The sequence below is a fragment of the Meleagris gallopavo genome, chromosome 8 (assembly GCF_905368555.1).
Source record: "Meleagris gallopavo chromosome 8, MGAL_WU_HG_1.1, whole genome shotgun sequence".
In the NCBI taxonomy this organism is placed as follows: Eukaryota; Metazoa; Chordata; class Aves; order Galliformes; family Phasianidae; genus Meleagris; species Meleagris gallopavo.
Window position 1 is genome coordinate 17903574 of NC_139411.1, and position 24276 is coordinate 17927849.

At 39.8% G+C, this 24276-nt stretch overlaps 2 protein-coding genes across 2 annotated transcripts in view; one reads left to right on the top strand and one right to left on the bottom strand.

Annotated features, from left to right (window-relative positions):
* Positions 1–24276, top strand: part of WDFY4 (WDFY family member 4) — a 122883-nt gene that overhangs the window by 75897 nt on the left and 22710 nt on the right. Inside the window, exons 44-51 of the mRNA XM_031554435.2 lie at positions 3498–3646; positions 4790–4910; positions 7428–7513; positions 8657–8719; positions 18626–18668; positions 19455–19574; positions 20130–20247; positions 20894–21003. Coding sequence (XP_031410295.2) covers positions 3498–3646; positions 4790–4910; positions 7428–7513; positions 8657–8719; positions 18626–18668; positions 19455–19574; positions 20130–20247; positions 20894–21003 — 810 coding nt within the window. The remainder of the gene's footprint in view (positions 1–3497; positions 3647–4789; positions 4911–7427; positions 7514–8656; positions 8720–18625; positions 18669–19454; positions 19575–20129; positions 20248–20893; positions 21004–24276) is intronic.
* Positions 8550–15405, bottom strand: LRRC18 (leucine rich repeat containing 18). The gene is made up of 2 exons (XM_085229248.1): positions 15061–15405; positions 8550–11076 (listed from the first exon to the last, which is right to left on the bottom strand). Exon 2 carries the CDS (start codon positions 10993–10995, stop codon positions 10210–10212), a length of 786 nt encoding a protein of 261 aa, XP_085085374.1. The 5' UTR covers positions 10996–11076; positions 15061–15405; the 3' UTR covers positions 8550–10209.

Sequence of the window (24276 nt, forward strand, 5' to 3'; positions counted from 1 at the left end):
ACTAGATTCTATTCTGTTTTGACAGAAAAGTAAAGTATTTTTATGTAATTTCTGGTAATTTCAGACTGTCTGCTGTTTTGATACTAGGCTTGTAGGTACAAGTCTGTCCTGGTGGGGGTGTTCTGTAGTACACCTCTTTGTCAGATCTATATTATTCAACTGGAATAAAAACGAGCCCTGTTCTCCAAATGAGAGAAACTGACTCAGCCCAAGGGGCTCTACTATTTCTAACAGTGCAAGCATATTTAATTCCATTGGAGGTGTTAACATGAGATGAAGAAATAGATTTGGCACCAGTGACTGTTAGTGGTTTGACAGTACAGAATGCAGACTGTACTAAGAAGGAGAGGTACATGTGCTTTCCTCTTCAAGATCTAGTCCTGCCCTAAAACTGAAGCAGGTATTTGTACCTGCTATGTTAGTAATTGTGTGCAGGCCCCCACCTCAATCTGTACCTCTAGTCTGAGTTCATCATTTGAGCAGTGTTTTTGGTAGAGCTCTGATACTGGTTTTGTGGTTCTTCCACTGCACTGGTAATACTTTCTCGGGTTGACCTGCAGACCTTTCTCATTTCACACTGTGCAATCTTGATTCACAATAAAGCTCCAGGAATTGTGTGTAGTTTGACCCTTGTTGGCTGCTGTAAACTACCTAGGTGATCAGCTGCAGTTCTTCTAGGGTTTTCAACCTATCTCATGGCTCTACCTGGTCTCCCCTGCTTGCCTTTCTTCTCACTTCATATCTGCTGCTCCTAGCAGCAGCTTTGCCTTCTGCACTGTTCTAACCAGCATGTGATTTCATACCATGCATACAGTCAAAGGGCTTTCACTGAAATCTTTTGTCTGTTTACTGTGACTGTATATCTGGAGTCAGTATACTGTGCCTGATGTCTTACACTGGTATTCAGATTGGCATAAGACATAAATAGGAGAGGTGCATTCATGCTGGTGCATTTAGCTTTGTTGGTGTGTTAATCCTACATCAAGCTGTATGATTTTGGGACTGACCCGGCTGCTTCCTGAGCTTTACCCTACATACTGTTCAGTTCCATATTTGTGGTTTGAGTTGTTCCAAACCCCATTCCTATTGGCTTTTTGCTTTTCAAAAGGATCAGAGATGCAAGCATACTCACCTTTGCTGTTTTTCTTACAAACTTCTTGCTCCCTTTTGGTCTGCCTTTTTCTTGCTACTTATTCCCTTATACCTACAATTTCATGCCTAGTTCTTCTACTTGAGAATCTCCTTCCTCTACTTGACTTGTGTCTGTCCATTTCTTCTGCTGCCTGCCCAGAGCCCCATGATAGCTGTGTATGCAACGGAACAAAATAATAAAGCAATGTTAAATTGGCTCTTTCACATGGAACAAAGTGCTGGTTTTGCTGAAGCAGATTTCTTAGAAGTATGGGTTTCAACTCTGTGTCCATTTAGCTATTTTACGCAACTGCCTGATGTTTCATTATTCAGTTACCTTCCATTTGGGAAGAAGCAATCTTTCTGCTATATGACTTCAGGAAGCCATGTGGTTCACTGATGTGAGCAGAATACCCCAGCACTCTCAGTGCAAGCATACATGCCTCTAACCACACAATTGCATGTGCACACGTGGGCACTCCAGTTCAGAGTTTTGTGGTGGCATATTGCCAGGAGAGAGGTATCCTTGTGGGATCAGCAGAAGAGGTGACTGAAATGCTAGGTTCCTCCTAAAAATAATTAGAGTGGGAAGAGGAAGGGAGAGAAGAGATTTTCATCAAAAGTTGTTTGTAAAAATCTTCTAGAGTTCTTTCTTTCCTGCTGAATGAAACCAATCTTCTATTCCTACAGAAGTGATTTTAAAAATGAACTCCCACCTCCATTTTGTTGGTGAAAAGAACTACTTCTCATTAAAATTTTTTAAATGTAGAATCAGAACTTTATTTGAATTATTTATGAATTACCACTTTGAATTCTTGCATCTTTCCATTTCATACAGTTTTCATTCTGTATTGAATTTCAAAGCAGAAAACTTTATAATTTCACCAAGCTAACATCCGAGACTGGAAGGTTATATAGTAGTGCAGGTCTCTTTCAGCAGACCTGAGTTAACCCTGTGTGCAGTTTGGGATGGAGACAAGTAGGGTTGTACGTTTGCCTCCAGAAATAAAGCAAGGTAACAAGGGCAGAAAGCTAAGTAGAAACATGCAGACTGTAGAAAACCAGACTTATTCTATGTACCTTCATCATAGTGATTTGAAGACTTCATGTGATTTACAAGAACCAATGCTATTTGTGAATGTCCATTTTTGCATGTGCAAGAAATAATACTGGACTCTTATTCTGATGAAGCTTCATAGAGATACGATCACTGAGTCTTTAAGAGTGCAATAACACACAGACACACACACACACACACACACACACACACACACACAAAAACAAGAAGCGTCTTGCTTCTAAACATTAAGAAAATTCTTTGCACTGAAACACTGCTTGATTTAAAATCAGAACTTCTACTGAAGTTTCCTGCAGACCAGTTTTCCAAATCATTAGAAATTCTTTTGATCTCTATTGTTTTGGTGTTTTTTTTTTTTTCTGCACCATCTCTAAGCCTTAAGAATTGCACCTTAGGAAAGGATTTTTTAAAATCAAAACTGATCCATTCCCAAGAAATCTTTCAATAAACTAGAATAAACTGCAAAGCTATTAAGTATGAAAATTCCCAACACGACTTAATTGTGGGTTAAAAATTTCTCTGTTTTAAGAGCCAACTTTTTTTGCACAGGAGGAAGAAAAGGATAGTGAACCTCTTAGGAGGCCAAGGGAGGTATTTTAGCTATTCCAGAATGTTAAAATAAATCTTTATTTTATGGCAAATGAAATCATAGTCTTGTATATTTTGACTGGCATCTTTTATAATATAGGAATGGAAAGTACCAGTGGAAGGAGTTTTGTGTTACTTAGTTTTCTATTCTGTGCTGATTTGTCGTACCAAAAATAGATTAATACCTAGAGTATTATATCCTTTCCTCACTCACTGATTCCTGGAACCTGCTTGTGAGGTTTTGTTATTGTTTTTTTTTTATAAGTGTAGTTTTTACTTTCAAAATTATTTCCCTTTTTGTTGTATTCTATACAGCTATTTGTTATATGCTACTGTATTTATGTAAGTTACTTTCCCCTCTGCTTCAACCCCATGCCCTTGTAGCATCTCTGTTGCTGACAAGGTTTTGCAATCAAGTCTTCTGCAACATTTGCAAGACCCTTATGTTCTATGGTGATGCAGGCCCAGGTAGATGGGAAAGGTGGAAAGGAGATCAGACTTTCCCACTTCTTTTTCCAGAAAGACATACAATCTTAATTTTTTGGTGATTTTGTGGTTGCATCCTTATAGACTTGCAAATTAAAATGGTGATCCTTTTGGTGCAAAATGTATGTCTTTCTGCATCATTAAGTCTTGCTCCTGCTGTCCCTCTTGCTTGTGTAACCCAGTCTTGACTTGATTATGCTTACTTCCATAATAGGTTACATTCAAGTGCTCTGTGGCAGTTGTGCAAGGACACACAGCTTTAGAAGGAGTACTGCTCTTTGGCAGAGAGCACTTCTACATCTGCGAATGCTTTGTATTGTCCCCTCTAGAAGAGGTCTGCTGTACGCAGCACTGCTTGTCCAGGTGAGTCTTTCTTTCCTTCCAGAGATCTGCTTGGTTAACTTCAATGTTAGCACATTCAGCCCTTGATGTTGCACAGACTTTTGGAGATTTCAGGATGAAATTAGACCAGCAAAAAGATTGCCATCTTTTCTATATTTGTAGAATTGTTTAATCTAATTCACTGTAGGTGCTTGGAGGTGCTTCAAGGACTCCCAGTTCCAATAGATGGAGATGTGAGCAGTCTAACATGTCCCTGTTTTTTCATTCTTTTCAAGTGCTGTTAATGTTCCTTTCTGGCTGGCTCCCATCTTTTATTCATATGAAACAGTCATTACAAGAGTCTTTTCCTTTATCTCATAAGTTTGTTTGTTTCTCCAAGACAGAGATAATAGTAATTAATATTTGGCACACTATCATCTTTCACTCATGATTTATTGATACTGATCGATATTGAAAATGAGTCTGTTACACTTAGCTCTTTGCTCTTACTATGTGTTCATGTGCAAGGCCCAGTGGGACAGTGAACAACTCAGTGTTTTTACTCATTGAAAGTCTGTCTGCTGTGCATCTGATTCTTACTAAATCCGATACAAGTCGATCTGATCAAATGACTTACAGATCGATTGGACAGAGTCTGATTAAATAATTTGAGTTGCTTTTCTAAGGGTTTTTCTGTAGGTTAGATTGTGGGTATCAATTGAAGTACATGTACACACCTCTAGTAATAATGAATAGTTTTTAGTTGAATGAATTAGTTCCAATTAATAGAGGTTAATAAAAGTAGCATGTCCATATGATGTTTGCCTTTGACCCTGGCATTCATCCCACCCAATTCTTTCACTCAGACTTCAACAGATGCATAATACTGCTGTCTATGTACTTGCATGCTCTAAAATCATCAATCCAAATCTACCTTCAACCTCCACAGGCATTTGTATTAAAAAAAAAAAAAAAAAACAACAAAACTTTTCAAATTTTAAATTATTTTTATTATTACTTTGAGAGCTAGTTTAAAAAAAAAAAAATCTGCCTTTGTAGTTCAGCCTTGTTTTCAATTCCTCTGTATTCCAGTTGTCTTACAAACAGGACTTACCATGTTCGTGAAGGTTTTCCAGGTTTCTTTTGTTTAAAATTCATTTTTTTCTTTTGTTTTTCCTTTTCCAGCATCAGTGATCCGTTCATTTTCAACTTATGTCATAAAGAGCATGTTGTGGGAGATCAGAGGTGTTCCCGTTACTCATATCATGATATAAAAGAGATCCGTCTAATGCGCTTTCTCCTGCAGGTAGGAACTAACATGCTTGGTCATTTGAGTGAAAGCTGCTGCAGCAGTAATATTATGTGACTGAAAACTACTTGTATAATTTTCACTAAAACTGTTGAGGTTTTTCTGAGCAAAAAACACCCCTCAATGTAGTGATCGGCCCATTAGCTGTTAGGCTGACAGTATTCTTTACAGTCCATCTCAGTGTTTTTGAAAAGAAGCTTTGAAATCTTTGTTTTGACTGAAGTTTCCTGTAAGCGTCTAATTTTTCAGTGATATTCAGTTCATAGTTCATGATGTATGTAAGATGACCAGTTTCAGCAGATGAAACCTACTTCAGGACATAGGGTATGGGGTACTTAAGTGGTTAGGTCACTATCCAAACATGTACGGAATTGTTAAGTCTTGCTATGAGTAACTGTATGAAGCACATTTTCTTACATCACCTGATGAACAATCAGAGCAACAGAATGGTCACCTCTTCCTCCATTTCTCCTCCAAAGTAGAATCTTACTTTCTTCACATATATTTGTATGTATACGTGGATTATTTTTTTTTTTGAACATGAGAAATGGAAGTGTTTTATGTTACACAAACTGAAAAATAGAGACAAGTGAAAGTAGTCATTGATTGGACCTTAAGTGAAAATGTGCTTCAGATCAACTGCTTCAACAGATCAACAGCTATTGTCATAGCTGCTTTCATATGCCCTTTCTGCTTTGTACTTCATTTGTGAATCATGTGTGGGCTGTTGTCATTCTGTTGTTTTCTTAGATTCGTATTACATCTTCTGTCTTTGGATTGAAACTCATGTCTGATTTCCCAGACATGATGCATCACTTGTAATTTTACCTGGCTTCAGGGAGGGTTAAGAACGGACTGATCACTGGGTAAATTACAGGAGTGTATGCAAATGACCAACTTAACCTGTGTGGAGATATTGTGGAAAAAGGCTGAAGATATCAACTTTTCTAATGTAAAGATTCAGTGAGAAACATCATAAACTCCCTTTTCCTCTTCCACTTCTAGTACAAAATTGTTGCTTACTACTCATTTAGAAAGTTGCATGGTTTCTGTTTGGAAGAAACTTTTACTTAGGATCCCCCCTTCATATTGTTATTTTTGTTACCTATTTAGAAGTTAATACTATTTGTGTTATGCTAATCACACCAAGATTTCAATATAAAAATGCTTTAGAAGTAGAAGATGTTGGGTAATGGGACCAGTATCTGGGCTTGGTTTTGCTTCACAGAAGCATTCATAATCCTAGTCACAGTGAGGTTGGTTGAGAACTGGCTGACTGGCAGAGCACAGAGGGTCATTGTTGGTTGTGCTGAGTCTGGCTGGAGACCTGTAACCAGTGGCATCCCCCAGGAGTCTCTGCTGGGTCCAGTCTTGTTCAACATCTTCATCAATGATTTTGATGAGGGGATAGTGGCCACCCTCAGCAAGTTTGCTGATGGTACGAAGTTGGGAGGATTGGCTGACACGCCTGAAGGCTGTGCTGCTATTCAGCGAGACCTGGACAGGCTGGAGAGCTGGGCAGTAAGAAACCGGATGAGGTTCAACAAAAGCAAGTGTAGGGTCTTACACCTAGGGAGGAATAATTGCATGCACCAGTACAGGCTGGGGGATGAGCTGCTGGAGAGGAGCTCGCAGAGAGGGACCTGGGCGTCCTGGTGGACGACAGGTTGTCCATGAGCCAACAGTGTGCCCTCGTGGCCAAAAAGGCCAATGGCATTCTGGGGTGCATTAAGAAGAGCGTGTCCAGCAGGTCGATGGAGGTGATCCTCCCCCTCTACTCTGCCCTGGTAAGGCCTCATCTGGAGTACTGTGTCCAGTTCTGGGCTCCCCAGTACAAAAAAGACAGGGATCTCTTGGAAAGAGTCCAGCGGAGGGCCACAAAGATGGTGAAGGGCCTGGAGCATCTCCCCTATGAAGAAAGGCTAAGTGAACTGGGTCTGTTTAGCCTTGAGAAAAGACGACTGAGAGGGGACCTGATCCAGGTTTATAAATATCTGAGGTGTGGCAGCCATAGTGGTGAGGCCAGTCTCTTTTCAGTGGTACGTGGAGACAGGACGAGGGGAAACGGACATCAGCGGCAGCATAGGAAGTTTTGCACGAATGTGCGTAAGAACTTCTTCACGGTGAGGGTGACGGAGCACTGGAACAGGCTGCCCAGGGAGGTTGTGGAGTCTCCTTCTCTGGAGATATTCAAGTCTCGCCTGGACGCCTACCTGTGCGACCTGGTGTAGGGAACCTGCTTTGGCAGGGGGGTTGGTCTCAATGATCTCTAGAGGTCCCTTCCAACCCCTACAATTCTGTGATTCTGTGATTCTAGTCAACCCAGTAGAACCATTTCTATAGATGGAGAAATTGGGAACATTAGGTCTATTCTGCTATGCTTTTTCACACTTGCTACAAAGTCATGGCCTTTGTTTTTAAATCCTTAAAGAACTTGACAGCCCGTAGTGGGCTCTTCACAGCGCTGATGTTAGCTCTGCACTGCTTCAACCTGCAAATGGTTTACCTTTCTAGGAGATCGCCTTAGAAATATTCTTCAAGAATGGTTACTCCAGATTTCTTGTCTTCCATGACTGTGACCGGAAAAAGATATTTAAGAGGTAATAACTTCATAATACCATGTGAATGTGTTTATCTTGGCTTTAAATTTGTCTTTGTGCTCTCTCTTTCTTTGATTACAACTTTTTGGTCTTTAATGACTTACACATAAACAAAGCTATGAAACTTTTCATTTGCTGACACATGAGTTCTTTGGAACATTATATAGTCATTGATTTATCAAGGGAGATAATGCACCTTCTAGCACCTGATGGCGTGTTTTTATATATCCTTGCATCCCAGAGAAATGCAATTGTAGCTGTGCTGCTTCCTTTCCCATAGATCCTTCTGCTCCTGAAATCTCTGAGCGCTCTAATGGAGCATTCCTTAAAAAGCCAATGTGAATTTATCCACTTTTCCTTTCTAAACTGGATGCATAGTGTGACTTCTTAAAATTACCAGATTCTGCCCCAGAGATGGTTGCTGTTAGTCCTTATCTTAGCTGTTTCTTAGCTCTGAAATACATGTGCTGGAGTCATATTGCTGAGGCAGTTCATGACAGTGCATTAGTCTTCAACTGCCTGTCTTGCCATTCAGCTGCAGCTTACCAAACCTATGGGTTTAATGTCTGACATTAAAACAAACAAAAAAAACCCCACCAAAACAAACAAAAAACCCAAAACCTACTGAAGGTAAAGAAGGGGGAGGCTGATATGTGAATTGGTGTACCTTTCTGCCACTTTTGCCAGCAGGCTGGTAAATGTCAGAGAGGATTCTTTTCCTCTAATTAGTTCTGTCGTAAGCCACCTGATCATAAGTCATTACTGATCAATTTAAAGCCCTATTTAGGAAAGCAACTGTTTTTATCCAGCCCACAAACACTTCCTTAACATTAAATGTATGTTTTTGCTGTGTTGTCTTGCAACTTTATTCTGAGTTGGTGAAAGGCTGGGACGTTCCCTTGCTATAGGCAGGGACACCTCTAAGCTGGTTTAGTGGGAGATGTTCCTGGCTATAGCGGGGGGTTGGAACAAAATGATCAACCTTCCAACCCAAACCATTCTATTATTCTGTGATCCTTCATAAGAAAAGTTGCAGTTAAGGTATGACGTTATTTAATGATTATATACAGATATGAAATGATACACATACATCCTCTGTACAAATAACTGCTTAAAAGATTGTTGTTTTTTTTTTTTCTGTAGATTTTGCTTTTTCCAACCTGCTTTGAAGTCAAAGGGGGTAACAGAAGAGTCCCTGAATATAAGGTAAAAACAGGGGGAACATTGGATAACAGTAGAAAATAAGAGCAAATACGTGATTAAGTTGTACCTTAAAAACAAACAAACAAAAAAATGGAAATTGGAAACTTAGCTGTTTGTGTTCTCTATTTTAAAGATTCAGTTGTGTCTCCAGAACTTTAAGGTGTTCTAGTGTATAGCATCCATGATTTGAAGGCATGAGGAACACGTTAAGTAGCTGACAGTGCTTAGTTGATTAATAATTATTACCTCCTTAATATGACTTTATTGGTAAACTCTACACAGATGGTTAGTGTGGGATAGAGACAGTCAGTGAGGTGAGGCTACAGAGCTAATCCATAATGTTTTTACATAATGGGCTGTTTACTGCATGTTCAGAGTAGACAATGACAGATGTGTCCGTGGACGTTTTGGCATACTACAGTAACAGCGCACTGGAGATTCCAATTTGTTGTTCATCAGATTTACCGCTGCAGGAAAAGAAAGCTTTCCCTTCTAGTGTCAGTTGAATGAAACCATGTTCAGTGCAGATACTGAGTTACTTGTACAGCTGCAGCTCTTTTCAAATTGGGTGTGTGAGGAATACACCCCTAAGGGCCTGACTGGTGTACTTTGGAATGATGACTTAGAGGCAGAATATTGTTGAGAGCTGTGGAGTTATAGTATCTTGTTTGTATGACCTGTGCTTCTTTTTTTTTTTTTTTTGTTTTTGTTTTCACTCCACCTGTTGCAGGTCTTTACTTATCTTTGAAGTGATCACTTTCATCTTCAGTACTACACATCTGTTTGCAAGAAGTATCATTGCAGTGTGCAAACAGCTCTGGCTAGAGCACAATCTGAGCCAGAAACGATGGTTAACTTTATGGAGATGGCTGTGTTCTGTGCCATTTAAAAATGATAATTCTTTTGATATTTCTGGACTACTGAGTGCTTCATCCATGGCACTTCATTCTTCGTTTAAATACAGTTAAATCTGTGCTGTCAACATATGTTACTGAGGCTGCAGCCAGCAGTTCTTCATGTGCCATGTTCAACTACTTTTATAATCTGCTCATTGCTTGCACCTGTGTATTGTATTCACTGAGACTGTGGAGGATTACGCCTCACCCAATGAAAATTAACAAGACTAACGTTTAAGGGGCTAAGTGGTATGAGATAATTACTAGAAATAACTATTTTTGTGAAGATTCCCTTCAATGGACATGTGACAAGGACATAAGATTCGTAACAAACAAACAAAAAAAACAAAAAGAACCAAAATAACATGTTGTAGGAGCAGGCCCAGTTGCTAGAAAGCAGTCCTTCCAATGTGTCCTTTTCTAAATGTACATTTGTTTTACTTGTTTGGGATTTGGTTTTAAATACCGCCTCAGATCTGCTTCTAAAACTGGATATCTTTAAATGAAGATAACTACAGAAAAGGGCAGGCGGATAGCTTTTTAATTAGCTTGAGCTGGATTTCATAGGACGTGGCCCATGGAGCACATTTGTACATTTCACAGATGTTCATCTTTTAATCTCCATTGTTCTTGGTTATCCATTGCAGTGGAATTGGGCGTAAGGAGTAAAGGAAAACTGAGCTTCTTGGAGGGGCAGGGCATTATGTTCTTAAACTTGTTTAGTTTGTCCCGTTCTCCCTGACAGGTCTTCAGGCAGGAACAGCATAGGTCTTTCTCTTGTACTAAGTAAAGCGATTCTACGCGCTTGATGGGGTCGACATACTCTTCTTTTTTTGACTCAGGGAAAGGGTTTCTTTCTGTGTTCATTTTCTGGAGCTTGGGAAGCCTTTTCACACTGTTTGGGATAGTGGTCAAGAAGTTGTCAAAGAGACCTAACTCCTTAAGTTCCTTCAGGGCCCCAAGTGTAGGAGGGATGCTGTCAAGACAGTTCAAACCAAGATTGAGAATACGCAGGTTCTTTAGAAGGTTCAACTCCTCTGGCAAATTTTTGCTGGTCAGCTTGTTGTTACATATATTCAGGTAGAAAAGATTCTGAAGTGTACCTACTGTCTTGGGCAACTCTTCGAGCTGATTGCTGTGCAGGTCCAGCCAGCGCAGTTTCTGGAACTTCTCAATGCTGTTTGGGATCTTTTTTAGCATGTTTCTGCTCAAATCAAGCTCATCCACATCAGCCAATTTTAGAATGCATTTGGGAAAGGTAGTGATACCCATCTTACTTAAGTCAAGACGGCGACCTCCATCAAAAGAGATCCTGATGGAATTTTTCGCAGTTTTCAAGGTAATTTTTTTTCCTTTAGGACCTTTTCCTTTTCCCTTGGCCATCTTTCCTCAGAGAAAGACAAACACACCAGACTCTGGAAGAAGTAGGGAGCCCCAGCCTTTGAAAGCAGTGACTGTCAATTCCTAATTAAAAACAGAATAATGTCTTAGTCATCAATTAACACATGACTGTAGAACTCATCAGAAGTCTTTTTTTTTTTTTTTTAAGCTCATGACTTTTCAACCTTTGGGCTGCAACTTCGAAAGGCTTTCCTGAAAGCATTTTGAGTAGGTGAAATTCTAATTATTAAAAATATAATTTTATTGCACTATGACACTTGCATTGCTGTAAAGCAATATCAGTATTACAGGATGAAATTAAAAGTATTACAAGTGGGAGAAATTTGCTGTCTTTCATCCCTAGATACTGGTTTGAGCCCAGCATGTAATGAAACTGAATGAAATACGTTATCCATTTGCTGTATAAGGACTCAGGTGAAATATATTATGGATCTCAATGCAGTCCTTGAGGACAGCACTAAAAGAAAGCATCATTGTACGTATTCTAGCAGACCAAAAGGTTACTTTTTTTTTTCTTTTTACAGTCCTGGCATTGGAGGATAAGTTGGTTAAGTATCATATTGAATGGACCCAAGACTTTCAGCTCTGGACACTACTGAAAGAAAAACTGAATGTTTAAAGCAAATGATCAAGAGTTTTTCTTTAAGTGGGATCTCAGAGACCCAGTTGGCTCACAGATTTGCCAGAACTGGTTGCAGTTCATATATTTTTAGCAGGGCAGACTGAACAGAGGCTGCGTCAGTACTGCTCACTGATAGGATAGGCTAGATCTCAGAGAGTGTCTGTGCTCTTAAGCACAGACTCTAGATACTTCTACTTTGTTGTTTCACACATGTTGTAGGATAAATGAATTCCTGTGGTGAAGGTGCTTTGTCCTCAAATAATGCATGTAAGGGTTCTAGTCAAACTTGTCAGCACTGATACTAAATACATACTATGTACTGTGAATGGGGACCTGTGTGAGTAGTAGTCCACTGTAGTCTTAGGGTTTGTGACCTGTCTATATAATTGAACATCATTAAATACAAATAATAGTCACAGCTAGTGACAAAGGATCCCTTAGAAATGAATGACTCATGCTGAGAGGAGCATGGGTTAAGCTGGCTAACCATGGGATAGTATGGGTATTCTTGCATTTAGTTGTGAAGAGGTAAATTGCAGCTTTGATGGGAGATTGATTGTGACAAAATATGGATTTGTCTACAGTACATTTCCCTATTAAAAAGGCTTCATTACAAACCCTCAGGCTCTTTGGCTACTCATTAATCATGTGCAAATACATGAAGGGGTAGCTCAGGCTACAACGAAGGCATTTCAGCTCCTTTCAAATACATGCCATAGCCAAAAATGATGCAAAAGCAAAATGATCTCTGCATTCCCAGGAGCTCCATAATGAGGCAGTTGCTCCAGGAAGCCACACAGTGGGGTCAGTCTTGCCCTAAGGTATGTTCCAAAATTGACTCATTCTGATTTTTTTTCTAAATTGTTTAAAAGGTTAAAACCTACAGGATTCTGTCTCTCACCAGTAATTACAGGGATATATTAACATTATATCCGAAGGCTACTCACCCTTTTCTATATGTAAAGTTACTGCTCCAGGAGCAGTATCAGTGCTATTTCTTTCATAGTATAGACTGGAAACTGAAGGAAGCAAGAAATTACAGTGGAAAATTAAGCATTTTTTAAATGTTAGCTTAAATAATTTGCCCAGGATTGTGCAGGAACCAAATCTTTTTTTTTTTTTTTAAATTAAAATTCTCATATTTTAAAGGAGTTGATGGAAAAAGATCTGCAGGACAACTGCTTTAGGCTTGGGCAGGCTGGAGAAAGATTTCCTGCTTCCTGAAATTTATGTGAACTTGGTGACATTGGGATCCAACTTTTCTCTTTTTGCTTGAACTTCTTGTCGATGTTGGACAAGTTGATGAAACCATTCAGCTTTAATTAGTGAAAGGTTTTTTTTTTTTTCTCAGCTAAATGTGTCTTTAATAGAAATGGAATTGGCCTCATGGAAAAAAAAATTGTTTTCTAAACTCAAAATGATATGTCTTTTAAAGTATTTTAAAATATTCTTTTAAAACTCTCCGAAGGAAGACATTTTGTTCAGTTCTTAGTGATTTTTTTCTGAAACTTTTCAATGAAAATCCTGAGGGTGAGGGGGGGTTTCAGAGTGGGGGAGAGCAATCCATAGAGATTGCTCTACTTTCATCCCAAACAGTCGTCTTAAAATAAAAATAAAAAAAAAAAAAATAGAACGACACAACTTTTTGTTCTATTAATGCTAGTTCCCAGAGCTGTTGTTATTCTGTGCTGTGTGCACCTGGGAACACTAGAGGGAGCCTGGAGTGGACACATGAGTGCTGGAGGAATGCTGGTCAGGAATAAGAGCTTAGCTTAATCTTTGAGGTACTTCTCTACCAATGACCCTTACTGACTTGTTAAAAAAAAAAAAATTAAACCTAGGTCTTTCAGAGTTTTACTAGTCCAAACAGGTTAGTAATTTTCCTGAAGACAGATCACTTAGTATGACGCACTGGATAATGGCCAGATTTCAAACCACCTTGGTCAGGTCACTTTAGTTGGATCTTTTTAAAATCGTACCTTCGATCCTACCTCATATGCAGTGATCAGGTAAACATGTCCAGGAGGTGTGATCACACTACTGAGGGGCTGTTTGTTTGGGTTGAAAGTGGGATCCATGTTTTAAAATAACTTTTTTTTAAAGTGATTTTCAGTCCCAGAGACAAAGATCAGCATTAGAGTCCTTAAGCACCACTGCAGCATACCAGCTTGCAGAGCATGAATAGCTCTCTCATCTCTGCATGCTTGTAAACTAATTATCAGTGTTTTGCAGGGCAGTAGCTGAAGATAATGGAGCTTACTTAGCAATGTCTCATTTTCTTCAGCTTTGCGTAAGAGCGATCCAGTTCTGTAGCCACTGATATTAAAAATTCAGGAATCACAGGAGCCCTCCTTGCTGTAAATATTAATTATGCCCATTTGATCTCCTGCTCACAGTGCATCTCTGGTGGTAGCAGAGAAAGAGGTACATGTATACCCCACTGCCTAAGAAACAACGGTGCCAAACAGGAACTTCACTTGCATTTGACTTTAACCCTTCACTCTCTGAGCTGCTGGGAAGCTTTTGCCCCTGGACAAGGTGCTGCATTTCTAGTTGATTGAAGACTAGACCATGAAGACTACGGTTGTGAGCCAGGGAAGGCTTGCAGATTACTCCTTACTTGCACGGGACCCTGCCATGAACCATTGCAGATTAGGCCTGTCCTAGGAAGCAGATCCAGTGCTAGAAGAATGCAGACTTGGACCCTGGTGCAGTCTCAGCATTTCTTTTTCCTTCTTCAGCATAGTGCTGGCACGAAGAGATGGGCTTTCTGCCCACACTGTCCTGGGTGTTTCAAGATCTCCTCTGGGATTCTCCCTGTTTTTTTTCCTACCATGTGTTGCTGCTTCCTACTTCGCTGCACCTAAAGTTATACAGAGCCATCTCAATTCCATCTTGAACTTGCATGTGGAAGAATTAGTTGTCTCTCTCTCCTGGAAGTTTGCATGTTGCAGAGCAGCAGGCCTGCCCAGTCCAGCAGAGCCTGGTCCTTTCTGGGACCAGGACAGTGAGGCAACGTGTTCTGGCTCAAAAGAAACCATTTCACGTACCACTTTAAAACAGCATTCATACAGCAAATGATGTTGCATGAAGTCAACCAGTTCCAACCAGAGGACCGTTTTATTCCCCTGCTTACAAGCCTGTTACCATTTCTTTGTTGTTGGATACGACCTATTGTGGAAGAGAGATTAATTCCCTGACTATTTTAGATGCAGTCTCTTGCTAACAGGCTGTTTGAAACTAAATCCTAACAGGAATGAATATATACTGAGCATTTTCCTTCTTTAATTTTCTTACTACTTTAGATTGCTTCTGTGCTATCAACATGTGCAAGGTCACTTAAAACCAAAACCCACCTCACCAAAGATATACAGAAGTACTGCATCCTCTAAGCAATTCTGCCGCCCCCCTGCTTAAGATCTTACCAGCTAGCAGATAGGCAGTCTTAAAAGCCGTGGTACCGATGTCACAAGCTGCTTCTTTCTTTCAGCAATGTGTGGTGAGCCTTCATGGTCTGTTACCGTGCAGTCTTCCTCTGGTCTGCTCTTCTGTGAGAAATGAATTTCTTTCAGTTGGTAAAGCAGGGGAGCACAGGATAATTTCCTTTTCAGAGGCCTGTAAATTTTTAATTGGACTTCCTTGAAGGAAAATGGCGGACCTTCAAGAAACTATTGTGTATATGAGTTTACTGAGGGGAAGAAGAGTTGAAAAAGGACTTCCCTGGCTACAGTGCCTCTGTTCAGTTCTCCGTCTGCAGCCTGTAAAACTTTTGTTCCTAAGCAACAGCAGTGCTAGGTCCTTGGAGATCATTAGCATAATGTGTGGTTCCAGCATGCAAGTTCAGGCTGGAGGGAAAAGAGCTAAACTGCATGTCATGTCTGGAAATGTTAGATTTCAAATTACGCAGAAAGAAAAAGCATCTGGACCCGGTTAGAAGCTATTTGTCAGCTTGCTGCCTTAGCTGTCCATTTTAGTCATTTGACTATTTCATTTTACTTAGCTGTAACTCAGTGTGAAATGCCTGTATGTATATGTTAGAACTCCCGACGTTTGTGATACCATCCATAGCATCTGTCAGACTGAGTAGATACAGACTAAGAGGGAAAGTTTGTTCTGCCCTAAGCTGCAGCTTGCATTGATCTATTTGTGACTCTTCAAAAGTGCAGTTGCGACAATTTCCTCTTGTATGTGAGTTTCCTGGAATTATTATTTTTTTTTGTATGGCTGCAGCTCATGATTTTAGTAACTGGTTGCAATTATTTCAAAATGGTATCTGGAAAAAAAGAACTGAAGAGATACATCTAATGCAGTCAACCTGTGAGTTGACAAGTGAGATCTCAAAGATCAGAGAGAGCATCCCATTTGGACCACTGAGGCCCAGAAGCACGGCTATTTCAGGGAATGACTACTCTGAGCCTTGCATGTTCTCATAAGGAGATGAACTTTATGTTGTACAGTACTTTCCATTTAGAGGAGGTTGTTTTGACTCTTGAAGAGTAGTTCTTATTGGGTTAGGGCTTGTGACAGAGCAAGATTGTCCAATAGAAAGAGGAAAATGGCATGCACAAATCAACATTTGTTTGTATATTTGTATAGCGTGCTCATAGACTAGGCCAGTTTAGCCCTGTCTGTAATATTTTAGTTCCCTACCTTTATGATATTCCCACTATAAAATGCTGGAGGACTGATAAACTGAGCAGGTTTCTACATGACATACCTCCCTGCCTTTTAACTCAACCATAAATCCAAAATAAAGCTGGACAGTTTTAGTGAGTGTGTCTACCTTTGTGGGAAGGGAAGAACCGAAGGTGCTCCTTACCTGACAAATACTCTAATCCAGTAACACATTGTGCCTGGATTCCTGATCCTGTACCTTCCATTTGAGATGCTCTGAGAGGCAAATAGCCATTGGAGACCCTACAAAGGCCAGTGGAGCAAAACTCAGTGAAACTGTAGTACAGTAGTTCTGTATTGTAAAGGCCCACAGATGTGCTTTCCAGTTGAGAATTCCTACATTCTTGAGCTACTTATGGCTCAAAGTGGGGTGCAAACCAGCATAATTCTATTCCAGTCAGAAGACTTTCTCCCATTTAACACTGTGTAAATTAGAACATCATTTAATCTCTTGTTTTTTTTATTGTTGAAAAATGACAATGTCTTGGGTTAAAAGGGAATTGAAGATCATCCAATTCCAACCCCCTGCTGTGGGTCAGTTTGTCACGCAGCAAAGCCCCATCCAGTCTGGCTTTGAACACATCCAGGCATGGGGCACCCACAGCTCTCTGGGCAGCCTGGGCTAGTGCTGCTTCTTCCTCTGAGTGTGAAGGATTTTCTTCAAATATCTAATCTAAATCTCCTCTCCTCTAGTTTAAAACCATTCCCCATTGTCCTATCACAATCTGCCCCTATAAAAAGTCAGTCTCCTTCCTGTTTATAAGCTCCCTTTATGTACTAATTCCTTTTATATTTTTTTTCCAGACAAACAGTCAAGGCCCCATCTTCCCATATCAGATATGAATAATACCTTTTTGTGTTTCCTGCTTGTTATAAATATAACCCATCATTGTTAGGTTTCATATGCTTAACAGGAAAACTAATCAGAGCTTAAGAGTTGTAGACCATGAGCCAAAATTGGTCCAGGGTTCTGCATTTGTTCATGAAATAGATTATTCAGTCTGTGCAAAATCCTTGCATCAACTACCTACCAACCTACCTCTGGCGTGAATTCCTAAGCAAGGAATAAAATACTTTGTTGAGTAAACAGTACCGTTTATCCTTAATGTATGCTATTAGCTGGTCTGAGACGGAATAGGCAGTAAAAGAATGATTCATAATCATGAGATGAAATGTCATTTACAAGAATTTACTGCCACAAATTCAATAAAACTGTAATGATCGTAGACCATCCTAGTATTTTATTTAGGTCTTTGAGACTGCTTTGAGACTAGCTTTGTGGACTGTTAGTGTGATCCAATACCGAGCGCACCTTGTTCCTGTAGCAGTTCTGTCTTCTGTGATCGAACTGATTCCATCATGCTTCATGAAGTTAGTAACTTTGTCTCTGAACTGATATCTTAACTTTGGTGTAAAGCTATGTACTCAAAAGGAAAAGCATCTTCCACTTCCAGTTATGTCATATCGTGTCAGTAACCTCTTTATTCTGGCAGATAGAGAGTCTCTTTAATCAAGAAGTCAACACTTGTCTCAGTTTGATTGCCTGCAGCTAGCAAGAACAAATCCATGCCCTTCCGATACTAACACACCTGATTCAGCCCTGCTGGAGTGGTACTTTTGCCTCCTCTGACCCTTTGACCCTTCCACTTTTTCAAATACATTTCCCTGTTTAGAATCTGCCTTCAGCTGGTTTATATTGATTTAAAGCTTCAGTAGAAGTTGCTCTGAATTTTGAGAACAAAGAAATTGAAAAAGATATTTTAAAAAATTGTAAGAAAAAAAAATCGAACCAAAAAAGCAACAACACAACAAACTACTTTTTCAAAACTGCATTAGTTTAAAAGCGCTTCATGCAAAAATAATCTTTCATATGGAGAATGAGAGACCTTTGTTTTCAGCTGTCCTGTTCCTGCTGCAGGGGAATCTTCTCTCCCCATTTGGCAGTTTCTGAGCTGTCTCTGAGTTATCGTACTTGAGGTGATATTTCTTTCAGAAGCAATCTGGCACATAGCTTAGCACTCTGCAGTTAGAGGGAGTGGCTGGCATGGTAACCTCATCCATCACCTGAAGCTGGCCTTCCCTGTTCATAAGGCAGAACCTTGCCTCCTTGTGAAAGTGGTAATGAAACTGGGATCCTGCAGTGCTAACATAAGCATCAACGCTCTCTGATTTTGAAATGATTTGAACTCTGTTGAAATCTCAGTATTCTTATGTCATAGGATGATAATAGGGGCTCAGGGAGCACAGGCATTAATGTATTGACTTTCTCTTATGGCTTTAAAACAGTTATTTAAATTAAATATCTGTTCCATACAGGAAACACTCAGGAGGAGAAAAAATAATGCTCCAGAAGTGGCAGGTAAACTAAATCTTGTCTGCACATGATTAAGCTAAGATTTTCATTACCCGTGTGTCCATTCACAGTTATATATTGTGTGTTTATGTGCTTCAAAGCCTAAGCTATTCTCTCACAGCTGGAGGTGAGGATATTGGCAAGACGAGCAGAGTATTTACATCTGGTTATTGCAGAGGTTTTGCTCTTCCCGCTGTGAAACATATGGTCAACTATCTGACAGATTGTGTGATCCTATGCATGTTTTAAAATGGAGCTCAGAAATAGTCACCTAGTTGAATGGCAAATATTTAAATCAGTGTACATCTTTTGTCTTCACTGACTTTATATTGAGCTGAGAAATGTACTCACTTTCTTATACTCCTGTTCTTGGTGGTTCGAGGCGCACTGAGGAGATCTATATCCTTTTGATTATATGCAGCACTTTGTAATCCTTTCCATACAAGCAGTTGTCCAGGATTTGCAAATACACAGATTGTTTGCATTTGGCTCTTCCAAAATCCAAAAAAAGTGCTCTGTTGCTCAAATACCACGTAATCAAAATGGGTTGATTATAGACAAATAAAAATGGCCTGTCTGAAGAAGAGACAGAACAAAGACTTAGATTGTCTTGAATGGACTGTGGCATAAGAACTGTTGTGCTGATCTGAATGGTGATAGGTGATCGATTCCAACTATGTTTAATGTTTATCCTGGTGAATGGGGGAGCTATGAAGTTCTGAGGTTGCCTCTGGGCATGGTTTTCAGGGGTGGAGTTAGGAGATTTTAACATTTGCTTATTTTCTTTGACAGAAGAGGGAGATCAGCAACTTTGATTACCTCATGTACCTGAACACACTTGCTGGCCGCAGCTACAATGATTACATGCAGTATCCTGTGTTTCCATGGGTCCTTGCTGACTATCACTCCCAGGTCAGTGCATGCTGCTTAGTGGGACTCAGTACTTTCTGTAATTTGTTGCATGATTCTACTGCAGTATAAGGGCCTAGACCAAAGATTCAAAACTTGATGTAGTAAAGTCAAACTGCACTGATTATTTCCAGATTAGCCTTGTCTCCAGGTCAGCTTGCGAAGGGATGTGTTCTGCCTCAGTAAAGTGGACAAGCACCTGTTATGTGCATACCTACGTAAGGGAAGGCTAAGCTGACTTTGCAAGTAGTCAGTGGCAGGCTTCTGTCACCTGCTAAGGAGATCTAGGCAGAAGAGCCTTTGAAAACAATTTAAAATGTGCCAAGACTTTTATTCATTCCTGATAGGTCCTTCATTTGTGAAGCATCTTGTACATGCTGTCTTTTCAGTGGTACATGTTGCCATTCCATTTCCAAGTCCTTTCAATACCGAATCTGTGATAACCTTGTACAGGTGGAACTTCTAACCGGCTTTGCTATAATCCAGTATCACTGAGATGGTCATGATGCCTTAGTCTGTGTTCTAAAAAATCCCATGTTTGTTCTTTTTGTGTTTCAGACTCTAAACCTTAGTAATCCTCACACGTTTCGGGACCTGTCAAAGCCAATGGGAGCACAAACTGTGGAGAGGAGACAAAAGTTCATTCAGCGCTACAAGGAAGTGGAGAAGAGTGAAGGTAAGCATTTTAGAAGGCTAACAGATAGCAGAGGCTTTAAGGCATGCTTGTGAATCCTTTGGTCTTTCAAAACTTTGGTCATGGGAAGCATCATACTAAGGAGGTCCACTTGCTTCTGCATACAGAGTGCTTGAGGATTGAAAGAGAAATAGCTGTCTTGCAAACACTTCCTTCTTATGTGCCTTAAACTGCTGCATTCTGTCCTCTTCCCTTGGGCAGAAAGATATGCAGAAGACAGTGTCTGAGAAAAGATTGGTCTGTTAGTTAAGTTGTATGTATCGGTTTTCTCTGATAGCTAAACTGCATATAGAAGACTGCTACATGCAGTACAGCTAATGATAGCTGCTAGTAAGAGGAGGAAACTGACCTCTGGAGATTTAGACCATTTTTCATTACTAACATGGTGATATAAAAGGATGAAGACGAAGACTTTATTCATCAGAACATGAAAGTGGTAGGCAAAGCACAAGAATACACAGATAGTTGTAACTGCATGTTCAATATAGATATGCAGGGTGTGTTTTTTGCACATCTTTGAACACATTTACTTTAAAGAATTACTGAATTGTGCAATAAATAAATTAGCGTTATGGACTTGAAATGGTGACACTTTCCATTTAAATCTGATTTTGTGTTGAATTTCCAGGAGACTTGTCAGCCCAGTGCCATTACTGTACTCACTATTCCTCAGCAATTATAGTGGCATCTTACCTGGTCCGATTGGAGCCATTTACACAGACCTTCTGTTCTCTTCAGGTAAGGGGAAGATAGCTTCCATCTTACACCTCCTTAGTTGCTGGAACAGGTTGCCCAGAGAAGCTGTGGATGCCCCATCCCTGGATGGGTTCAAGGCCAAGTTGGATGGAGCCCTGGGAAACCTGGTCTAGTGCCTGATTTAGTGACTGGCAACCCTGCTCACATCAGTGGAAATTGGAACTAGGTGGTCTTCAAGCCTTTCCAACCCAAACAATTTGGTGATCATGGAGCACACAATTATGACCATGTAACGAAGAGAGATTCATTCTTTCGGCATCTCTAATCTATTCTGTATTGGACTCTGGGTTAAATGAAGACCATGTGTTGTGACTGCTAAATTCAATGGAAACATTTTAATGGAGCAGAATGATGCAGAAGGGTTATTTTGTTTTGGTTCTGTGTTGTATTTTATGATTGCAGAGATATTTAGCCACCAAGTCAGTGTTTTACTATTGCTCTGAACACTGCCTTCTGACTTTGGGGCAGATGTGCTTAGAATACCTGTCATCAAAGTCTCAAGTGCTCACACAATAACATGGCTATTGGCAAGCACATGGAGCTGGCAGAATGAAGGCTCCATCTGGAGTATGACAGGAGTCATGGGAATGGTGTATCTGAAGTAGAAGTAGAGTGAGATAGATCTACTGCCCCAGAAGGAATATTTTGATTTTACTTGTTCTGAACCTGGCACCATTTTTTTTTTTTTTTTTTTTAAACTTCATGGAAACTGAGCCATATATTTGCCTTTCCCAGCCAGTCAGCATACGGGGGCATCAGATTTCCTGGCTGCTCTCCTCATGCTGTTGGTGATGCACAAGCATCTTAGGCAACTTAGGCTGAAGCAGACAGTTGTTGCTCTCATTTTTGTAATATGTTTTGTTATATGAGGGTCTACCAGGAGGACAAATTGTCAAACGTAATTTAAGAGATCTCTTGTTGAAGTTTGCCTCTGTTTATGGGGCAATGTGAGAGAGGCAGCTGGGCCAGAATTTTCTACAGGCTGCTTATACAGCAAGGGCTGGTGATATGTCCTGAAGCTCTCCAGAAGCTTTGCTGTTGAGCTGTTCTCTGATTTTTCAGAATGAGCTAATACAAATAAAGCAATATGGTAATTAAATAATGAGCCCTATGATATCAGCTGTTACCAGCAGTAGATGATGAGTTAGCGAACCACCTGAGGCAATGGTTACCATTGTGCTCTGTGAGCCATATGTTAGCTGCAGTTATGTATTACTGTGGAGCAGCTATTTCTTGTAAGTGATAAAGGTTGCTATGTCTCACTGGCACAGTTTTTGTGCAGAACAGATTTTTAGCCTGCTTTGTGGATGTGCTAGCGTAATTAGCAGGTAACTGGCATTTCCGTGTGGATGGTAATATTCAAGGACTGCTGAGATATAAAGCATTTAAAATGTCTGGATATGGATTCACTAAACCTGCTGAACTCACATGCTCATTCCTTTGCTTTTTTGTTGCTACATGTTAAGCTGAGCTTGTTTCCTGTAGGTGACCAGTCCTGCTGTGGCATATGAATTAAAAAGTGTGAGATGCAGTCAGGCAAACAGCGGATCTGAAACCTTTATACTTAGTAAAGAACATAGTGGAAAAGTATTCCCAAAGTTAAGGCCTTGGAAGGATGCTGAGTCAGGAGCTGGCAAAGCTTCTCCACATCTTAAAAATTGGAAAAGATATGCTTACAACCCCAAAATACCTTTCTGAATGCACATGACAGGAGAGGCAGGTTCTTGGGTGTACTCCTTGTGGAAAATTGATGTTGCAAAACATCCTGTTTGTCTTATCGGATACATGGTTTGCACCTAACCACAGAAGAAGTCAGTGTACAGGAGTTTACAAAACCTTATATTTCACAATTTAAGTGTATTGAAATCTGACTGAAGGGAAGTATGTATATACTATGCATATTATGCTAGGATGGATGGAAGATTGTCTCATCACATAAGCATTTACTGGTACATCTTCTTCCACTGGTTCCTGCAGTTACCTTTTTAGGTACCTCATAAAACTCCTTTCAGGAATTGGTCTCATGTCACAAAAGCATAGTAAAGGTTTCTGTGCTTAGTGTTTCTGTTGGAAAGGTATTCTAGGGCTTTGTGGGCTCAGTAATTAGTGACACTTGCAATTCACCTTGTATTTTAGAATCATAGAATCACCAAGGTTGGAAAAGACCTCCAAGATCATCCAGTCCAACCATCCAGCTTACCACCTGTATTTCCCTACTTAACCTTGTCCCCTAGTACAACATCAAAATGTTTCTTATTCCCTTTTGTTCTTATCCTACTGCTGCATTTCGGCTAGCAGGCTGATATTCCTGGTGCTTGCCCCTATGAGGTACTTAGAGAGGACAGGTTTCTTGTTCTTCATTGTGTTGCTGAGCAGTCATTTAAGCGCTATCTGCAGGTTATTGCATCTTGGGGGGATGTGGTAAGTCTTTGCACCTATGTGAGCATTTCTTAGAAATACTTGGATGTCTTTGGCTGTGAAAAAGACTCAGTGTTGCTTCATTTTATGAATGTGTGGAGTTCTAACTTCACTCTAGAGATCGCTTTGACCAGCTGCCTTTTATATTTCGTACTGTAGTTTTGAAAAGCATGTTTTCACCAGTATTCTTTATTCATAGTTTAACCTCTACTGACAGGAAAGAAAACAGACTTAGTGTATCTAGCTATAGAAAAGCTGTAAGAGTTTACATTGACTTCCAATCTAAAGGCATAAAGCAATTCTTGATTCTTTTTTTCCTTTCAGTGCACTTTTTGCATTCATAGAGAGAAAACTCATTAATTCTGATATAAATATATGCAAATAAATTTATTAATATAGGAAATGGGAAAATCAGTTATTGCTTCCTTTATAAATAATACAGGCTTAAGTTTTAAAGATATTACTTTTCCCTAAAATGAATTAGACAGCCAGGGAAAAAATCACATTTTTTCGTGGTGGTAATATCTTTAACCAGATTTGTCACACTAACAGCATTTCCTATGTATATATTATTTTTATTTAATACAGGTAATCTTTTTATTACAAATCGTATTGTTTCTCAGGAGATTACTATCAGCTCTCATAAAAGCTGCAAAAAAAGATGAAAAAGCATCAATCACCACCAGACACAGCGCACTGTGTGCAGATTAAATATACAAAGCCCTTTAATATGCTTCAATGAGATACTTGTTAGCTGTTGATTTATTTATAGTGCTGCTTCTACTCTGTTTTAATTTCAATTTGAATTTGACTCCAAGGGTCCCTCTCCAATAATGA

Excerpts from the sequence above, each read along its gene's own strand:
- LRRC18 (XM_085229248.1), bottom strand. The coding sequence starts at position 10,995 with ATGGCCAAGGGAAAAGGAAAAGGTCCTAAAGGAAAAAAAATTACCTTG.